The sequence below is a fragment of the Pundamilia nyererei genome, unplaced genomic scaffold (genome assembly GCF_000239375.1).
Source record: "Pundamilia nyererei isolate P.nyererei 1_Seehausen unplaced genomic scaffold, PunNye1.0 scaffold00080, whole genome shotgun sequence".
NCBI lineage: Eukaryota > Metazoa > Chordata > Actinopteri > Cichliformes > Cichlidae > Pundamilia > Pundamilia nyererei.
The window spans coordinates 2,445,614-2,463,470 of NW_005187481.1; the positions used below are offsets into that span (position 1 = coordinate 2,445,614).

Here is a 17,857-nt window from a genome sequence, read left to right on the forward strand (position 1 = left end):
TTTTTTTTTTTATATATATTATTTCCTGTTACATATAGAATAACAAAAAATGAAGAAATTTTCTTAAAATTTCCTTAATAATTGAAATACATTTTTATGAAAGCCTAATAATAAAGCCTAATAATATATTGATATAATATATTATATAATTATTGATCAGTGTAGTGTTCAATCTATGTTAGATGTACATCTTTGGAAGTCAGCACTGATTCATTGATAGTGCAGCTTTTTAATTCAATTATGTAAAACAGACTCAAATGAAATTTTTAATTTATGTTCCCTGAAGCACATCTCCTTTCATTTGAAAGTTTTACTACTATTTCCATTATTTTAAAAAATGAAAACCTGAATTGTGTTATATTCTGAGAAGTTTATGCCTCATTGTTTTTGTTTCTTTTTCCAAATATTTTAAAAGTATATATTTGAAAACTTTGCCAGGAGAAACCAGAACAAGGCAAGATCCTGAAAACAGAGAGATACATCTGAAAACAGAAATCCAGTATATAAGGCAAAAACAGATGTTTTACCACTCTGAGTTGGAAAGTTAATATTTGTTATGACTTCCTTTTTTTTAGCCAAAAAAAAAAAACAACAAAAAAAACATAGCCAGAAATTTCTTAAACAAGCTCTGTTGTAATTTTTCTAAGTAGTCTTCAGGACTGGTCCTCCAGTCTTCTTGAAGGACATTCAAAGCTCTTTTTTGGACGTGGGTAGTCTCTTGTTCTGTCCTCTGTCAAGGTGATTTCACACTGTTTGAGATTACTGAAAATTAACCTGTTGCCAATCAGATGTTTCAGATAGTCAGATAGTATTTGCACAGCAGGTCATTATTTGATGGTTCTTTTCTCCCTTCATATTTTGTCAGTTTTCATAAATTCTGCAAGACCACTGACCTCCTTACATATTGATGAGTGAGTACATACATACATACATACATACATACATACATACATACATATAAATAAATTTAATTTTTAAGCTTGCCACTTGCAAGAAATGTGAACAAATTGGTTCTTTGCTTGTTGTCTGTTATATGTAGACACAACACTGGTTAATCGGTTGAGGAGGATGGTTTTGTTATGTTTGAATGATTCATAGATAGTGTTTAACAAACAAACAAAAAATGCTTAGGTACAAGGACTGCTGAAAACGCAAAATGAAATGAAAAAAGTATCCAGTTGTCATGGATATATACATAATTAAAAAATACATTTAATGTGGATGGGAGGATGGGGTGTGAGGGGGGGCACTTTTCAAATTAGGGTTGGTTCAAGACTTTTGCACAGTCCTGTAGTTGTAATCTTTCTAGCAAATGATTAAACAAGCTGAAACAAACAGATTCAGTAAATCTCTGTTCCTAATTAAGGCTCAGATGGCATATGTGGTGCTTCTTGTTACGCTTGGTGAGGAGCTTGATCTCTTCCTCCTCTTGAGTAAAAGGTTAAAATAAGTTAACGTGTCATAATTAATTAAAATTAATTAAAACACAAAAACAGTGGGCTATGTGAAGCTGCTGCCCTGGCAATCGCGGTTATAAGTTGAGGAAAACAGCCAACAACAGAAGGTATGTAATGAACTATATTTTACTTTCTGCACAGACTCAAAGTCAACTCATGGAAAGATTGAAAGAATTCATGATAGTAATAAAAACATAACAGTGTTTACATATATGGCACAGGAGCAAAGTGTTTGAGCAATTCTTTCAAATGCATTAAAGACAACATGGTGTGTGCTTTGCATGTACAGTGTTTTCTGTAATTTTCTGTGTTGTCACTGGATGGAGCCAAAGGAAAAGAGAGAGATTAAGCATCACCCTCATCTTGTCATCTGCCATGTCAACACAAAATGGTTTAAGCTTGCAGAAAAAGCTGACAAGTAAAAATATGACAGCTAGGAGAAATAATGAGAAGCACTGTATGCTGCATAGGCTGTATTAAAGGGGGAGACTGAAGCTTCTTTGCAGTAGCTTAGCTCAAAAGGAAAAGGAAACTGCATCACAGGATTAGTAGAAGAGACTCAGGCTGCATGAAGACATGGAGGTAAAAAAAAAAAAGAAGCTAAACTAAAGGGTGACGGGTTGTCTTCAATGACATCTCATCAGTAAAGTTAGTAAAAAAGAAGAAGAAGAAGAAAAAAGACTGCATCTCCAGTTTAAAATAACACTTTTAGATGGTTTTAAAATATACATGAAACAAAATGTGACCATTTAAAATGATTAAAGCTTTTATATATATATTTTTTTTATATGCCTCGATTTTCAAGTTGGACTCTTTGTCCTTATTGCAAACAATCTTCTGTTTTTCCCCTTGCTTTTGGAACTTTAACCTTTGACTGAATCATTACCTCCATTTAGCATATTTTTTAAGAGCTTGACTCTTTTTGGCCATTACGGGGCGATCGTGGCTCAAGAGTTGGGAGTTCGCCTTGTAATTGGAAGGTTGCCGGTTCGAGCCCCTGCTCGGACAGTCTCGGTCGTTGTGTTCTTGGGCAAGACACTTCACCCGTTGCCTACTGGTGGTGGTCAGAGGGCCCGGTGGCGCCAGTGTTCGGCAGCCTCGCCTCTGTCAGTGCGCCCCAGGGTGGCTGTGGCTACAATGTAGCTCGCCATCCAGTGGCGGCTCCTGAAAAAAATCTCAGGGGGGGCAATTTTTATGATATCGACTAAAATGACCCATTTAATGAGTACATCAAACAACACAATTTTAATTTGTTGCTAGGTGATTAACTCATACAGTGATACCTCATGCCCACTAGATGGCAACACACAACAGAAAGCTTGGCCTTGACCTAGTGTGGTCTGTGCATCTTGGCTTTACACAAACCAGAATGATGAAGTTTAATTCTGATATACAAATTTAATTACTTCAAAATTAAATGTGCACATGGTTGGACTGTGCACCAGAGCATAATTCAAAACAAGTAAGCAGGAGCTTTTGATAGAGGGTTAGGGTTAGGGTTAGGGGTTAGTTAATAGGTTAATCCCTGGATTGTCTGAGGAATCACTTTCATCATGTCCCCGCATTGCTAGCTCAAAAGCACCACAAAACTTAATACAATCGATGATTTTAGACAAAATATGACGGTTTTTATCTACCTCTTCGTTGTGCCTTCTTAAAGCAATCCGATGTCCATCATCTAGCTGCGCCGCTATGCTAGTTTTCCCTAGCACAGCTAGCTTTACACTGTTGTCCATATGAACTCGTGAGCTTTCATGTTTCTTGATTCGTTCGGAGAGGTGCTTTAAGTCGGTTTGTCCAGATTGTGTCCACGTCAAATCACACTTGTCACTTTTGAACAGTATGCACGGGAAACAAAAAAGTGCATTAGCTGTTCCACAGCCTGTCAGCCACGACTTGCGCTGGAACCAACTCCGACAAAAAGTCCTGTTGTATGCTTTTGACTTCTCCTTCGTTGCCTGGGTTAGTTGAATTTCGGGCTTGTCAGGTCCCAACTCTTTAACTTGCAGTTTTTCTGCCATTGTCCTTCTGGCAAAAGGGTAGGTTAGAAGCGATCTAACCGAATTTGGGGGAGGCTGTGCCTCAACCGTTAACAATACCGCTGCCATCGTCTCTCTCTGACCTTATAGCTCACTTAGGCTACTGACTGAGGTAAAATTCTAGAACAGCAAATCTTCGCGCGTTTTCTGCAGGGGCGCAATTTTAAGCGCCCCCAAACCATTTAATTCAGCGACGCTGATAGGTCAAATATTTATTATTTTCCCCTGGCAACCATTTAATGATAGGCTATTTCGCTGCATATCAAGGGCGCTTTGACGAGCGCCCCAGAAGAAGAAAAACACCGTTTGTTGGTTGAACTTTAATGAGTCAGCTGGTGAAAATGTTAAAATACGCCTGGCTGTATATGGGCACACACATAGTAAAACTATCATTGATGAATTTTTTAAAAATATATATTTTTACTCCTCCACATTTGGGGGGGCGGAGCCCGAGCGCCCCCTATGGGCCAGCCGCCACTGTCGCCATCACCAGTGTGTGAATGTGTGTATGAATGGGTGGATGACAGGTTGTGTAAAGTGCTTTGGGGTCCTTAGGGACTAGAAAAGCGCTATACAAATACAGGCCATTTACCATTTTTGGCCATTAATAACAGAATAACCCTTTAAAAATCTTTCTTGTTGCAAATGCAAGTTGCATTTTTCAGTTGCTCAAGCAAACTGAAAAAGTTTGCATGGGCCTCTAGGGAGCAGTTTCACTGGAAATGCATGCATTAAGTGGTCAGAAGGATACTCTGTCATGTTTGAATGTTTCGTGGATCCAAATGATTTATTAAGTGATTAGCTTTTTTCACTCCAAGTGGCAGCCAAAAACAAAGTCCACAAAACCTTGGGGCGACAGCAGAGGGCTGTCTTCAGAGAACAGCCTGGAAAAGAATGCAAAGGGACAATGAACTAAAGCAAACTGAAAACAGACACAGGAGGAGAGGATATGCAAAACACCAGGGTAATGAGATACTGCTGAAACTAATCCAAGAAGACAAGAAACCAAGCTGGGAACAAACACAAGCGACTGAAGCTGCCCAAATAAAACAGGATGTAACAAAATGAGGGCACACCTAACACCGAAACTGAGATTAAACCACAGACACATAGAACACAATAGGGCAGGAAAAGTGAAACAGTAACTATATTTAATGATTAAAAAAGTAATCATATCTAAAACTAAGAAAACCTGAAAATAGAATCAAAAGCAGAACACGAACAATGCACATGATGCACACTGATCCGAAGATCGTTTGTCCCTTACACATACATTGGAAAAAGAACTCTTGTAAGATGATGGATACTTTTTTTTTCAGAGCATCCGAAATTATTGTTTGTTTGTTTTTTTCAAGCTGTTTAATTCATTTAATTTGGCTCTGGAGAGTCTGTAACAGCTGCATGATTATCTTATCAGAGGCCTTTCATGTGTGCTGGGAGCCAACAGAAAGTCAATCAGTTCAGCAAATGAGGGTCTTGGTTGCACATGTCCTAAATGAGAACTAATGTGCATGCTCACGGGCCTAAAATGTGGAAGCAGATGTAAGTACCTCATGGAGGACCTTTGGTATATGCACTGATAAGCAACTTTCATTCAAATGAATGAGGTGCTGTCCTGAACTGCAGTATCCACTTTTCCTCAGCTCACCCCAATTGAAGCCCCATTCTTCATTCAAAGTCACTTTATTGTGTTTTCTTGTTGTTGTTTGGGTACTTACAAAAAACATTACATTTCATACATACTCTATCCATTTGGGCACTTTGGTACATTTTTCTTCTTCGTGTGGGTGCCTTAGGTTGCACTGTATCATGTTTACCGCTGAGCACCTTTGAGGGTCATAAAAAGCATCTCCTTCATTTCTTTGTCAAGTAACAGTGAGAGCTACAGCAGATAAATTTGGCAACACCTCCATGGCGTCCGTTTCTGACATCCATTCCTTTTCTTCTGCTTCTCCACTTCAGAGGGGGCCTGGAGTCTATTCCAGCTGTCATAGGGTGAAAGATGGAGTACACCGGGGTACACCGATATACTGGACAGGTCACCAGTCTGACACAGGGCAAACACAGAGAAAGAGAGCAACAACATTCACACTCACATTGATGCCAAATTTTAGAATCACCAGTTAACCTAACCCCAGTAACTGCCAGTCCCTGACAGAACCCACGCAAACATGGGGACAACATGCTAACTCCACACAGAAAGGCATCACAGAGCGACGACGGTGATGAAATGAACATGATTTTAAAAATGAGACATAAAGGGATATGATTCTGTTAACTCTTCTGACTCAATTGATTATATTGTTTGACTTTCATAACAGGCAGCACGGTGGCACGGTGGTTAGCACTGTTGCTGCACAGCAAGAAGGTCCTGAGTTCAATTCCTGAGTGTGAATGGTTGTCTGTCTTTGTGTGTTAGCCCTGTGAAAGACTGGTGTACCCCGCCTCTTGCCCTATCACAGCTGGAATAGGCTCCTGCGACCCTGAAAAGTGGAAGTGACTGAATGAATGGACTTTCATAACATCAGAGGACCAGAGATGAGCAAACACATGCTCACCAAATTTATGATTTTTCTAAAGCCTATGATATGCTCTTAATCAAAGACGCTGCTATTATGCAAAGAATGAGTTAATTATCAAATATTAATTTTAAAAAAATACATTAACCGGAACTAGTTATTACTGCTGTTGTTGCTGTTTTTTCTTTGTTTTTTTGTTTTTAATCCAGTCAGCCATCTGTCAGCCAGCCATCCATTTCTTTTTTCTCTTTTTTTTAATTTTAAACAAACAAATAAATTATTTATTTTGCTCTATGCTCTATTAGACAACACATGATGCAAGCTGTTGCACAAAATGCCAAAAATATTCTTTAAAAAACACAAAGAAAGAAAGAAGGGTTCCATATGGGCACCCTTTAATTTCACTGAGGAGACCTCGCCAGTCTGCTCAAGCCCTGCTCAGACGTTGCATACGCCCCTGCAGAGCAGAGCTGTGAGAGCCCCCCCTCTCCTCCTCCAGCGGCACTGTGCTGTAAATGGCCTGCTGCAGCTACAGCTACAAGTCGTGGAGGCAAGAATGACACCGGCGCTCCCCTACATCAAGACAACTTGAGCGTAAGAACGGATTTGTTTCATTAATTCCTTTAAAATAATAATAAGATATATACCAAAACACGATGGCGCTCATCCCTGCATCTTTACGGACACGGTTAGTGGTGGGTGTTTTTTCGTTCTTTGCAATGTGGGGATTTGCGCTCTCCATCACTCGGTACTCTATTCCGGAGGAAATGGAAGAGGGTTCCTTTGTTGCTAATCTGGCCACAGATTTGGGTCTGGATATTCGCAGTTTGGAGGAGCGCAAAGCAAAACTCGATGTCATTCACAGTAAAAATTACCTCGACATCAACAAAGATACAGGGGAGCTGGTTATCCGCGAGAAGATAGACCGGGAAAGCATATGCATGACTAAAACAACCTCGTGTTTTCTGAAAATGGATGTCATACTTTCAAGCCCGGTTCGCATTTTTAACATCGAGCTGGAAATTATGGACATAAATGACAACGCGCCGGTGTTTCGCAGAAAGACAATGCACTTAGACATTTCGGAGGCAACCCTTCCCGGTGAGAGATTCTCACTGACAAACGCCGTGGATGCGGATGTGGGGGCGAATTCAATCAAGACCTACTATCTCAGTGAAAGCAAATACTTCAACATCGACATCCAGACCGGCAGCGATGGCTCCAAATATGTCGATTTAGTGCTTAGTGGTAATTTGGACCGTGAGGAGCATGCTGTTCACGATTTAATTCTAACCGCTGTGGATGGAGGTGTGCCTCCTCGCTCCGGCACAGCCAGCATCATTATTAACGTCCTGGATATCAACGACAACGCCCCCATATTCAGTCAGCCGGTATATGCAGTCAATGTCTCGGAGAACTCGGCAGCAGGAACGGTGGTCATGACCTTAAATGCAACAGACTTAGACGAAGGCACAAACGCCCAGTTGGTATACTCACACACACTGTACACATCGGAGAAGACACAAGAGCTATTCTCACTTGATCCAAATTCAGGTGAGATCAAGGTGAAGGGGGTGATCGATTATGAAGAGAGTCAGAGTTTTGAGATGCACATACAGGCACAGGACAGAGGGACGAACCCTCTGTCCGGACACTGTAAAGTCACAGTGTTTGTGACAGATCTCAATGATAATTACCCTGAAGTGACTATCAAGTCTCTGAAAAGTTCGCTGACTGAGGATGTCTCTGTAGGGACGCTGATTGCAGTGGTCAGTGTGAGCGACAGGGACTCTGGAGCCAACGGAGAAGTGGAGCTCTCTCTAAATAGGCAAGAAACGTTACCGTTTCGCTTAAGCAAGTCCTCTGAGGGTTACTTTGAAATGCTAGTGTCAAAACCACTGGACAGAGAGGTAATAAGCAAATATGACATCATACTGAGAGTGACAGACAAAGGTGTGCCACCCTTATCGGAAAATGAAACCATCACTTTGGAGATACTGGATATCAACGACAATGCACCTACATTCTCCCAGTCGTTCTACACAATCCATGTCATGGAGAACAATCCACCGGGGGCATTATTGACATCTCTGAGCGCATTTGACCCAGATCTGAATGAGAACCAGTACTTGGTTTATTTCATAATGGAGAAAGAAATCGTTAACACTTCTATGTCGATGTTGTTTTCCATCAATCCTGAGAATGGTGATCTTTATGCCCTGAAGACCTTTGATTATGAGAGAGAAAGGGACTTTCTTTTCCACATTGAGGCAAGAGACTCTGGTGTTCCCCCGCTGAGCACCAATTGTACCGTACATATTATTATTCTGGATCAAAATGACAACACCCCTCTCATAGTGTCACCTTGGCGCGCACAGGGCTCTGTTGTAGAGGAGGTGATACCGAGGTCGACTGATAAGGGACATTTGGTGGCCAAAGTGATCGCCATTGATGCAGACTCTGAGCAGAACGCCAGAGTCACATATCAGCTACTTCAGATCAGTGATTCAACCCTCTTTAGCCTGGATCAGTACAACGGTGAGATCCGGACAACAAGGATGTTTAGTTACAGAGATCCAAGACAACAGAGGCTGGTAATTGTTGCTAAAGACAATGGTCAACCTTCTCTTTCTGCTACTGTCACCATCAAGATATCAACAGTGGAACATGCAATGGCCTTTTCAGAAACTACAGAGCTTCCACTAGACTATGACATGTTCACTGACCTAAACCTCTATTTAGTGATCGGTTTAGGAGCTGTGTCCTTTCTGCTACTGATAACCATCTTAGTTATTATTGTGCTCAAGTGTCAAAAACCAAAGCCAAAGGCCATCAAGATCCCTCCAGCCAATAGAAATAGCGTGATCAGCAGGAACAGCGTGATCAGCCAGAGAAGCTCCACTATCGCAGATTCCACGCTGATCTCCAGCGATGCCTACTGGTACAGCTTGTTCCTCGCAGAGACCAGGAAGGGCAAAGTGGTCGTGAGACAGCCCATAATTCCCAAAGGAGCTGGGTATTTTGTTTCCAGCATACCCAGGAGCATAGGGCCAAGTGAGACCACAGATTCCAGAGCATCAACACTGGAGGTATGTAGAAATATCGGATGGGTTCAGTAAAAAGCTTAAAAACGTTGAAATTGCCCATATGGAAAAGATATATATAAATCTTATAAAGATTGTATCTGTCTTGTGTGAAACTTGTATGAAAAGCATACAAGCGTAAAAACACTTGAGTTGAAGTTTCCTTCAACCTGCATTCAAGTATAAATCAGAAATACTATACTTATACTCGACAACATTTCAGAAGTAAATATTGCAGGTTTGAGGTTAATCCTGAAGTGAAGATTTTACCAAGTCTCGGGATCCCCTGAAGGAGGCCAACCCCTGGCTTAGTTTAAACTATTGAACTGTATATAAATCAAATGACGTACTGTAATATGTAATAATATGTAATTTTTCAGTGTGTTTAATAATAATATTTATGAAGGATTTTGACTGTTAATTCAGGCTGTTTAAAAGTGTAGGACTGGTACTTTTACTTGGGCAAACGATCTTAGTACTTCTTCCACTGCAGTGACTCCTCGCTTGTACTTTGAAATGCATTCAGGATGACAGGACTGACTGAAAAATCAAAGCTCTTTCTATTATTTACCTTGGGTCTGTGTCATGGGTCGGATGGGCTAGTTTTCTCTGCAGTCTGAAATCTGATACGAGTTGAAAATAAAAGTGGGGCTAAAGTTTTTATAATGGATGAATTTGATAATGACTAGAAGTAATTTCATTGACATTAATCAAGTGAAATGTATATTGTAATGAATAATAATGCACCTATTTTCAAAATTATTGGAAATAAGTTACAAGTAAGAGGACAGCTCAATTTATTTAGTTTTGTTTTGTTTTTTCATCAAGCATGTGTTTCTAGAGCAAATCATCAGCGCTGCTATTGCATAATTAGGCCAAACAAGCCCACCCCACAAAAAATTGTCACTTTTTGATGTCTTATGTAGTATGTAGGTCATGTACTGCAGATGCATAGCACAGAATAATAGCATAACTGGTAGGTGCAAGAGGGGGAGTACTACAAAGAAGATCAGACGTGGGAGGGTTGTCTTCAAGGACAAGCGAGATGCCTCATGAGTCTCTAGCAGTGTTCTGGCACACTGTAGACTATCAACAATGCATGGATGCTAAAAAATGATCCAGATGTTGTTTATATTTGTACAGCTGGACCTGCAGAGTAAACTGAATCAAGTGATCCGCTGAATGATCAGCATAAATATGCATGTTGTACGGGGGCATATGGAGGGAAAGAGACAAACACCCATGTATGATGTGGATGTATTGTGAGCGTGAGTTCGAGTGTCTGCATTACCACTGAATTTGTCTCTTTTTTTCTATTCTTAAGTACTCAAAATGAAAGGAAGTCCATTCTACAACTGGAGGTATGCTGGTTGCTAACTACATCTGTAGAGCCACTATAATTGTGTAGACATTTTCTATCTCTTTCTATTTGGTGTTCGTTCTTCGTTTGGCTCTAAAAATTTGGATTTTATACAAATTTTTTTCCTGATTCTTCCTTTTTTTTGCTGAAATCCTTTCCCAAGATATTTTCCTGATTAAATAGAACAGGTTACACTAGCCCACAAAAAAACAACACTCCCCTCTAATTCACTACTACTGTGAGCATTAAAATCTAAATTGGCTGGTCTCTGAAGTGAGAAAACCATGTATCAGCTTATAACAAGAGCTGAGATTAGAATAAAATTGGCTGCTTGTCAGATCTGTGTTGCGCACATCTGGCTAGCTTGGTAGAGATTCAGGGCAAAAGTGATGGCACAGACATAAAAAAAGGATTAAAGAATGAATTGCCCTGAGTGGATTCTCAGCATACCTGAGAGCAGTGACTATATAAACTCAGATCTCCACATATAAACTCTGTTAGGTGACGTTTTAAATGTCGCAAATGAATTATGCCCTATTCTTTTTCCCCCACGTCAAAAAAACATTAGACAGTTTAATATTGGCATACCAAATACCAAATAGCACATTGTGATGCTTGCTTGTGCATGCTTTAGTCACACCTTCTGCTTCCCTTATTTCAGTTAATGACTTTGATATTTTATTTTAGTCATGTATGTTAGTCAAACAATTTTTTTTTGTATTTTTAAATTTGTAGATTGATTTTTTTTTTAAAAACAAATTTAAAAAACAATCCTGATTATGATTGATTTAGTGACTTATCTTTCAATTTAAAAGTCCCTAACGTCTATTGACATGTCAATGATGGTGGCAGTAACCAGTCACGATCCACTGTTGCATGAGTGAGGACTTTCTGTAAGTTTATATTAAGACTTACTTCCTGTGTTGGCTAATTCTATGTTCTTTCTCTCAGCAGGGGCCCAGAAGAGAACTGCCATGATATAATCATCTCTTCATGGGAGTCTTTGGCTAAAAAATCTTCCCTGTGACTCACAAAGAAGATGTAAAAAAAAAAAAAAAAAAAACAGAAACAAAAAAAACATCTGCTAGTCCCTCTGCTCCAGCTGTTCTTTCTCTCTGCTTCCTCCATTGACCACTAACCACCTCAGCCTTCCAGCTTTGTTAATCTTTTAAGCATGAATCTGCATGATTCTACAACTAAGTATTCAGACAACAATTTGAAATAGTTTCTGGCAGGATATGTTGACATTACTGAGCAGACCTCATGTCATAAATCATCCCCTTCATGATGTTCTGAAACTTTTAAATAGACAATTTTGCCTTTTTTCTCCAGAGTTTAAGCTGAGTGTTGTAGTTGTAGAAACCTTCAGTACTTTGCAATATTCTTAAGTTCAAGTCAGGCAGCATTTCATATAAGCAAGAGTTCAAAATATGCCTAAACCTAAATATACAAGTGAATCAGGGTGAATATGCTTCTTCCATAATACTGATATAACATAACTGCAGCTGGTTATGTCACTGATTCAGCCTTTTTGTCTTGTTTCTTTTTCGGTTTTTAATAAAACGTTTCTACTCTATTATGGGTCTTGCTGGTTAGTAAGATTCATATGCTTTTAGTTGAGCTGTTTTCACACATGTGCTCCAGAAAATATTGAGAGAATTACTGAAGGACATTGTCTACAATTGCCCTTTTCACATGTAGCACGCAAAAGGGGAATAGTCGGTGTCAGATGCTTTCTCATTACCAGATAGACGAGAGTGCTGCCTTGGCGGAGTGTGCAGAAAGCACACTTGCTGTGAATTCACTGGGCAATTACCTGCTCTAGTCTCAAATGGGTGCATTCAGATGTTACATGGTGTTTTTACTAAAGAGCTGTCAGGGTAAAGACTGTTAAATGTCCAAAATGACATTTGCTTTCTCACGTAGAGCTCTGCTGGTTAATGCTGAGGAAAGTTTAGGCCCACAGTGCAAGTGTGAAAACAGCTGTAGTAAGTTTCTAAGAAAAAGAGCAAAAAAAAGATTTTATTCAATTTTAAATTTTTTAAACAGTATTTGTTGTACTAGAGAAGTTATGAATGTGTCAAAGTGATGAAAAAGAATGAAAGATAAGAAAACTAAAAAAAAAACCAATCACATTATAGGTGATACATTGTTTCTTTTTTCATTTGATTGTAGATAGATTAGTCGTATAGGGACGATAACAAGATTACAAAAGTTAACTAACAACAGATTTACGTTTTTTATCTGACGTGTATGAGCTACACAAAAATATTGAACTACATAAATATTGAACAATTTTCATTTTCACACTGTAGTTTGAGCTTGTCTCATTACGTTGTACTAAGCAAGGGGTCTGGAGGAGGGGTGCGCTTACACCTCTTTTTTTTTTTTTTTTTAACTGAGGTAATCACAGAGTGGGGTGAGGCCAGAGTGGGGGACATGTACAACTCTCAGACACAATGAACCGTATTTTGAAAAAACACAATCAAATATCAAATGTCAGTTTAACTGTCTGTGAGAAGATTTGCTTATTACAAGCTATCATCTCTTCGGGCTCATTTCCTTAAAAGTTCACAGTTCAAATAATAACTGTGTTCACTCATTGCACAAAGTGCAAATTGATTAATTTAATATGAAAACAAAGGAATAATATAGAGCAAGTATATCCAAATGTATTTATCTTTGCCAGGGTACAAAGGGATATCAGGTACAGGCATGGCAATTTAGGAATATTATTGTTTTTATATATTTTTTGGTAGTAACTTTTAATGCTGCTTTTGTGAGCTTCTTTGAGGGCATTTTTTGTTGCATATTTGTAGTTTAGTGTACGTAATGTTGTTTTGATGGTGTACATATTAATATATAAATAATAAAACTAGAATACTTCTCTTGACCTCAAAAGTAGCGCTGTTGCACTACGAATAAGCCCAGGACTTTCATGACTCAGAAACAAGGAGCTTATTAATACCACTTATTAGGGTGCTAATTGATCAAATGTAACTGTATGTGGTAAAAGTATTGGATTATGAGAAGAAGAGCGCAGTGTTAATTATGCTCACAGCATTAAAGTGCAGACTCTGCAAGTTCAGAAATCTGCTGAACCCATACGTGGAGCGTGAAAAGCATTAAGCAGATGCCAGCACTTTGAATCTGAATCTAAATGTGATCGGAGCACTCCCTTCAGTAATGCAGTGAAGGTAGAAGATTTCAGGAAGTATCAGTCTTCACATTTAGAGTCAGTGAAATTGAACCTCTCTTCCTCTCTTTTGCACCAGGCTTCCCAGACATAAACACATCTTTCTGGCTGTCTGTCAGGCTAACGATGTCACGTAATAAACGATTTCTCGCTGTGAAGAACGTTTTATATGTTTAATTCATGCCTGAACCAATTCGAACAGTGTTTAAAATGATTTTTTTTTTAGAATTGCACATACGATGAGCTCTTTGTGTGCCTTCTGCATTGTAAAAAATAAACATGACTGTTGATGAATGAAATAATGGCATTCCACTAGTATTACAAATTACACTGAGACCCATGATACAATACCTTGAATTTCTTGTTGGGTGGGGCTCAGCCTTTTGGTTTCAGAGCAGGTTTTCAGTTAAAAACAAAGAAACAAACAAAAAAAAGCAACAAAAAAAAAACATGCATTTACTGTAAAATGAAGTGCTTTGTACTTTGTTTTTTCTACAGTAGACTTTTTTGATATTTTCTGTATTCACTGTGACTGAATGGCACAGGAGGTGCTTGTGCTCAGTATTGTAAACGTGAGTAATTCTCATGCGTACACAGCTCAGTTTTTTTTTTTACTTTTCTCCTTCTCGCTTATTTGCCAGTCAGATTGTACAGTATGCTTTGAGAGTCGCATCAAATGTTAGCCAGTTCCATCCCATTTAATGAATCAAAGACAGTATGGGTGAGAATGGTCTTGCTTTGTTTTCAAGTCTAGTCAATTGTCAGATTTTGATGTTGCTTATTTGGCTTAAATGTTCTGCCTGATCATGCTAGTTTGAATAAAGCTTTTTAATCTGTCTTTCTATTGTTTCTCTAATGAAGAATGAAGCTGAAGTGATCAGAAGTGACTTCTTGAATATGATGTTCTCTCTTCCCCCTCTTCCTTGCTCTCTCAAATTCCCTCACATACACACATTTTGACCCAGTTTCTCTTTATAACGCTCTGTACTAATTCTTGGAAATTGAAAACTAAATAAAGGAGATGCGCCTGCAGTTCAAATCACAGAAGCAGACAAATAATAGCTTTGTCAGGATTAGTAAAAGCCATGAGCCAAATTGCAGTAGTCTGCTCTTCGCTGTGGCCACACAGGGCTTTTAGTTTGTAGTCCTATGGCAGACTCGTGTATGAGAGTACTGTGAATTTGTATCACTAGTTATTGCCACTGTTATCAATAACAGCAAATTTCTATCTGTTATCTGGCTAAATAATAACAACTTCCATACCTGGATTGATGTGATTTACAGTGTCTTTCACAGTAATGATCTGGCTTGCTTTTCAAACAAAATCAATACCTGTATATAATAAAACTATTAAGAATAGTATTGACTGAAATCTAGTAGATTTGGATAACAAAATTGAGAAGCAGTCCTGTGTCTCAGCTGTATGCTGGTCAGTTCAGAAATACAGCACCTTGTAAAATTACACAATACTATAGAGAAGGCCCAAAAGTTCTTAAGTAACTTGTGCTTTAAAAGACCCTGAAGTAGGTCAGTGCAAATGAGCAGTGCAACTGTGGCTACATCCCATGTGCTGAGTGCTGTTCCCGCCAACTCTTCCCTCAGGAGAGCTACGTTTTTTAAACCAACGCAGTCCATGTTATTGAAATTGTTGTGCAACCCACCAGTGATAAACACGAGCAGAGTGCAACTACAGTTCAAAAGGGTACTTTTAATCACACTGGTTCCTAGAATGTTTAACTGTTTTACAATGTTTATAAGTACTGTACTGCACAAGGTCATCATACTGTAATTAAAAGGTAAACCAAAATCTAAAATGTAAATACAAATTAAAAAGTAGATTTCAGGAGGAAAGAAAAGATTTTGTATCCTGACAATGTAAATTGTCAGAAAGACTAAACTGAAACAGTTCCCACCAATAAAAAATAAACTGTCATGATTCACTCTGGAAGCCAAAACCTCTGATAACTGTGCTGCAGTATTTAGGGCAGCACTGTCTAGCCACCCAGCTCTGATCTGTTTAGGGATCCACACAGTTTCAATGCAATAAAACTGGTGACCTGCCCAGGGTGCTCTGTTCAGTGATTCTTGTCCCACCGTGAACCCAAACAGAGCAGGCAAATGTGGAAAATCAAACCGATGTTAGGTTAGGTTAAGTGTTTTCAGAGTGCACTTATAGTGAAGCAGCAGCACTTAAAAAAACAAACTCCTCTCTGCTGTAATCTGTAATGTAGTAGAAGTTGTTTTGGTTTTTTTTCAGACAACTTTGTGGTCTGAAGAGGTATGCAATTAAGCACCCCATTACACATCATCACCACTTTTTTCTGCAATGCTGCAGTGCTTCCATATCTAATGTGTGGGCTTCATTATAAATCATTTTAAAATCTATCTGCCCCACAGTAAAAAGAAATGTTTTTGTTTGCAGCTAGCTCATCACACAGCACTATATCGATCCGTTAAGTGTGGCAGTGTGTTTTAATCTTCAGTACTGAGATACAATATTCAAAACAGAGCTTTGGGGAAGCTGCTTAAGCATATTTTTACCAGATTATCTGGACTGACTCAAGTCTATATTTTGGCCACTGTAAAAGCTTCTTTTAGATCAGCTTTAGATCAGCTTCAGTGTGTGGATTTGCATTAACTATAATCAACCTAAAACAATTCTCCTTTTTATGAATTAATGTGATTTTGATTTAGTTGCTTTAAACACATGTTTAAGCAGGGTTTTTTTTCTCCAATAAACGAAGTTAAAAAAAGGAGTCAGTGACCAAATATTATACCTAAAATATAAAGTAGACATCTGGTGCCTACATTGTGGATCGTCCACTCTAGATAACTCTATATAAGCCCATATTATATTCCCAAAAAGTATTCACTCACCCATCCAAATTATTGAATTTAGATGTTCCAATAAATTCCACGGCCACAGTTCTATAAAATTAAGCATGTAGGCATGCAGACGGCTTCTACAAACAAGAATTGGTCACTCTCAGGAGTTCAGCGAATTCCAGTGTAAAACTGCAGGATGCTACCTATGCAACAAGTCCACTTGTGAATGTTCCTCACAGCTAAATATTTCACCGTCAGATGTTAGTGGATGTGTAACAAAGTGATTGGGAACAACCGCAACTAAGGGCACATCAAATTACAGATCGGGGTTAGTGCACAAGGTCGACAACTTTCTGCAGTCAATCACTACAGACCTCCAAATGTCATGAATGTGGTTCCATAGCCGAGTAGCTACATGCAAGACTTACATCAGCAGCTGCAATGCAAAGTGTCCGATGCAGTGATATAAAGCACACCGCCACTGGACTCTAGAGACGTGTTCTCTGGACTGACAAATCACGCTTCTCTGTCTGGTAATCCAATGGACAGATCTAGGTTTGGCAGTTGCCACGAGAGCAGAACTTGTCTGAAGTTTGGTGGAGTGGGGGATTATGGTGTGGAGGTGTGTGGAGGCCCCCTTAGTCCCCCTCTTAGTTGACCCCCTTAGTTCCAGTGAAAAGAACTCTTAATGCTTCAGCATATCAAGATATTTTGGACAATTTCATGTTCCCAACTTTGTGGGAACAATTTGGGGATGGCCTCTTTTCTTCCAACATGACTGCACACCAGTGCACAAAGCAAGGTCCATAAAGACATGAATGGTGTGGAAGAACTTGCCTGGGCTGCACAAAGTTCTGACCTCAACCTGATAGAGCATATTTGGGATGAATTAGAGTGGAGACTGCAAGCCAGGCTTCCTATTCAACATCACTGTCTGACCACACAAATTTGCTTCTGGAAAAATGGTCAAAGATCCCCATAAACATATTCCCAATCCTTGTGGAAAGCCTATCTCAGAAGAGTTGACGCTGTTATAACTGCAAAGGGTGGACCCACATCATATTGAACCCTAAAGAATGGGATGTCACACAAGTTTATATGTGTGTGAAGGCAGACAATCAAATACTTTGGGCAAAAATCTGTGAGGTCGACGCTTACACTACCAGAACACTCAGGCAAAGTCAGATGACCTTGGCAAAAATATTATTTAGAAACTCTTAATCAATGCAAACAATGGTAAAATGTGTGTACTCTTAAGACTTATTGTATTTGCAATATTAAGATTATCCTTTAGCAGGGAATCTCTACTCCAACTTAGCATTACAGTTTTTTCTAAACTACCGTAGGTTTCTACTACTACTGCCGTCACCACTCCCA

General features: G+C 39.1%; 1 protein-coding gene across 3 annotated transcripts; it reads left to right on the plus strand.

Moving 5' to 3' along the window:
• Positions 1 to 6,527: 6,527 nt before the first annotated feature.
• Positions 6,528 to 11,518, plus strand: LOC106456277 (protocadherin alpha-C2-like). 3 transcript variants are annotated; one of them, XM_013912048.1, is made up of 3 exons: positions 6,528 to 9,104; positions 10,423 to 10,459; positions 11,410 to 11,518. In XM_013912048.1, exons 1-2 carry the CDS (start codon positions 6,672 to 6,674, stop codon positions 10,432 to 10,434), a joined length of 2,445 nt encoding a protein of 814 aa, XP_013767502.1. In that variant the 5' UTR covers positions 6,528 to 6,671; the 3' UTR covers positions 10,435 to 10,459; positions 11,410 to 11,518. The 3 variants fall into 3 exon arrangements, with proteins under 3 accessions (XP_013767502.1, XP_013767503.1, XP_013767501.1); XM_013912049.1 differs by having other exon boundaries at positions 11,413 to 11,464; XM_013912047.1 differs by lacking the exon at positions 10,423 to 10,459.
• The last annotated feature ends 6,339 nt before the right edge of the window (positions 11,519 to 17,857 follow it).

Bases quoted from the DNA above. Each gene is read 5' to 3' on its own strand.
- LOC106456277 (XM_013912047.1), top strand. From the start codon at position 6,672: ATGGCGCTCATCCCTGCATCTTTACGGACACGGTTAGTGGTGGGTGTT. The intron at 9,105-11,409 runs GTATGTAGAAAT...TCTTTCTCTCAG, and splicing joins CCAGAGCATCAACACTGGAG to CAGGGGCCCAGAAGAGAACT.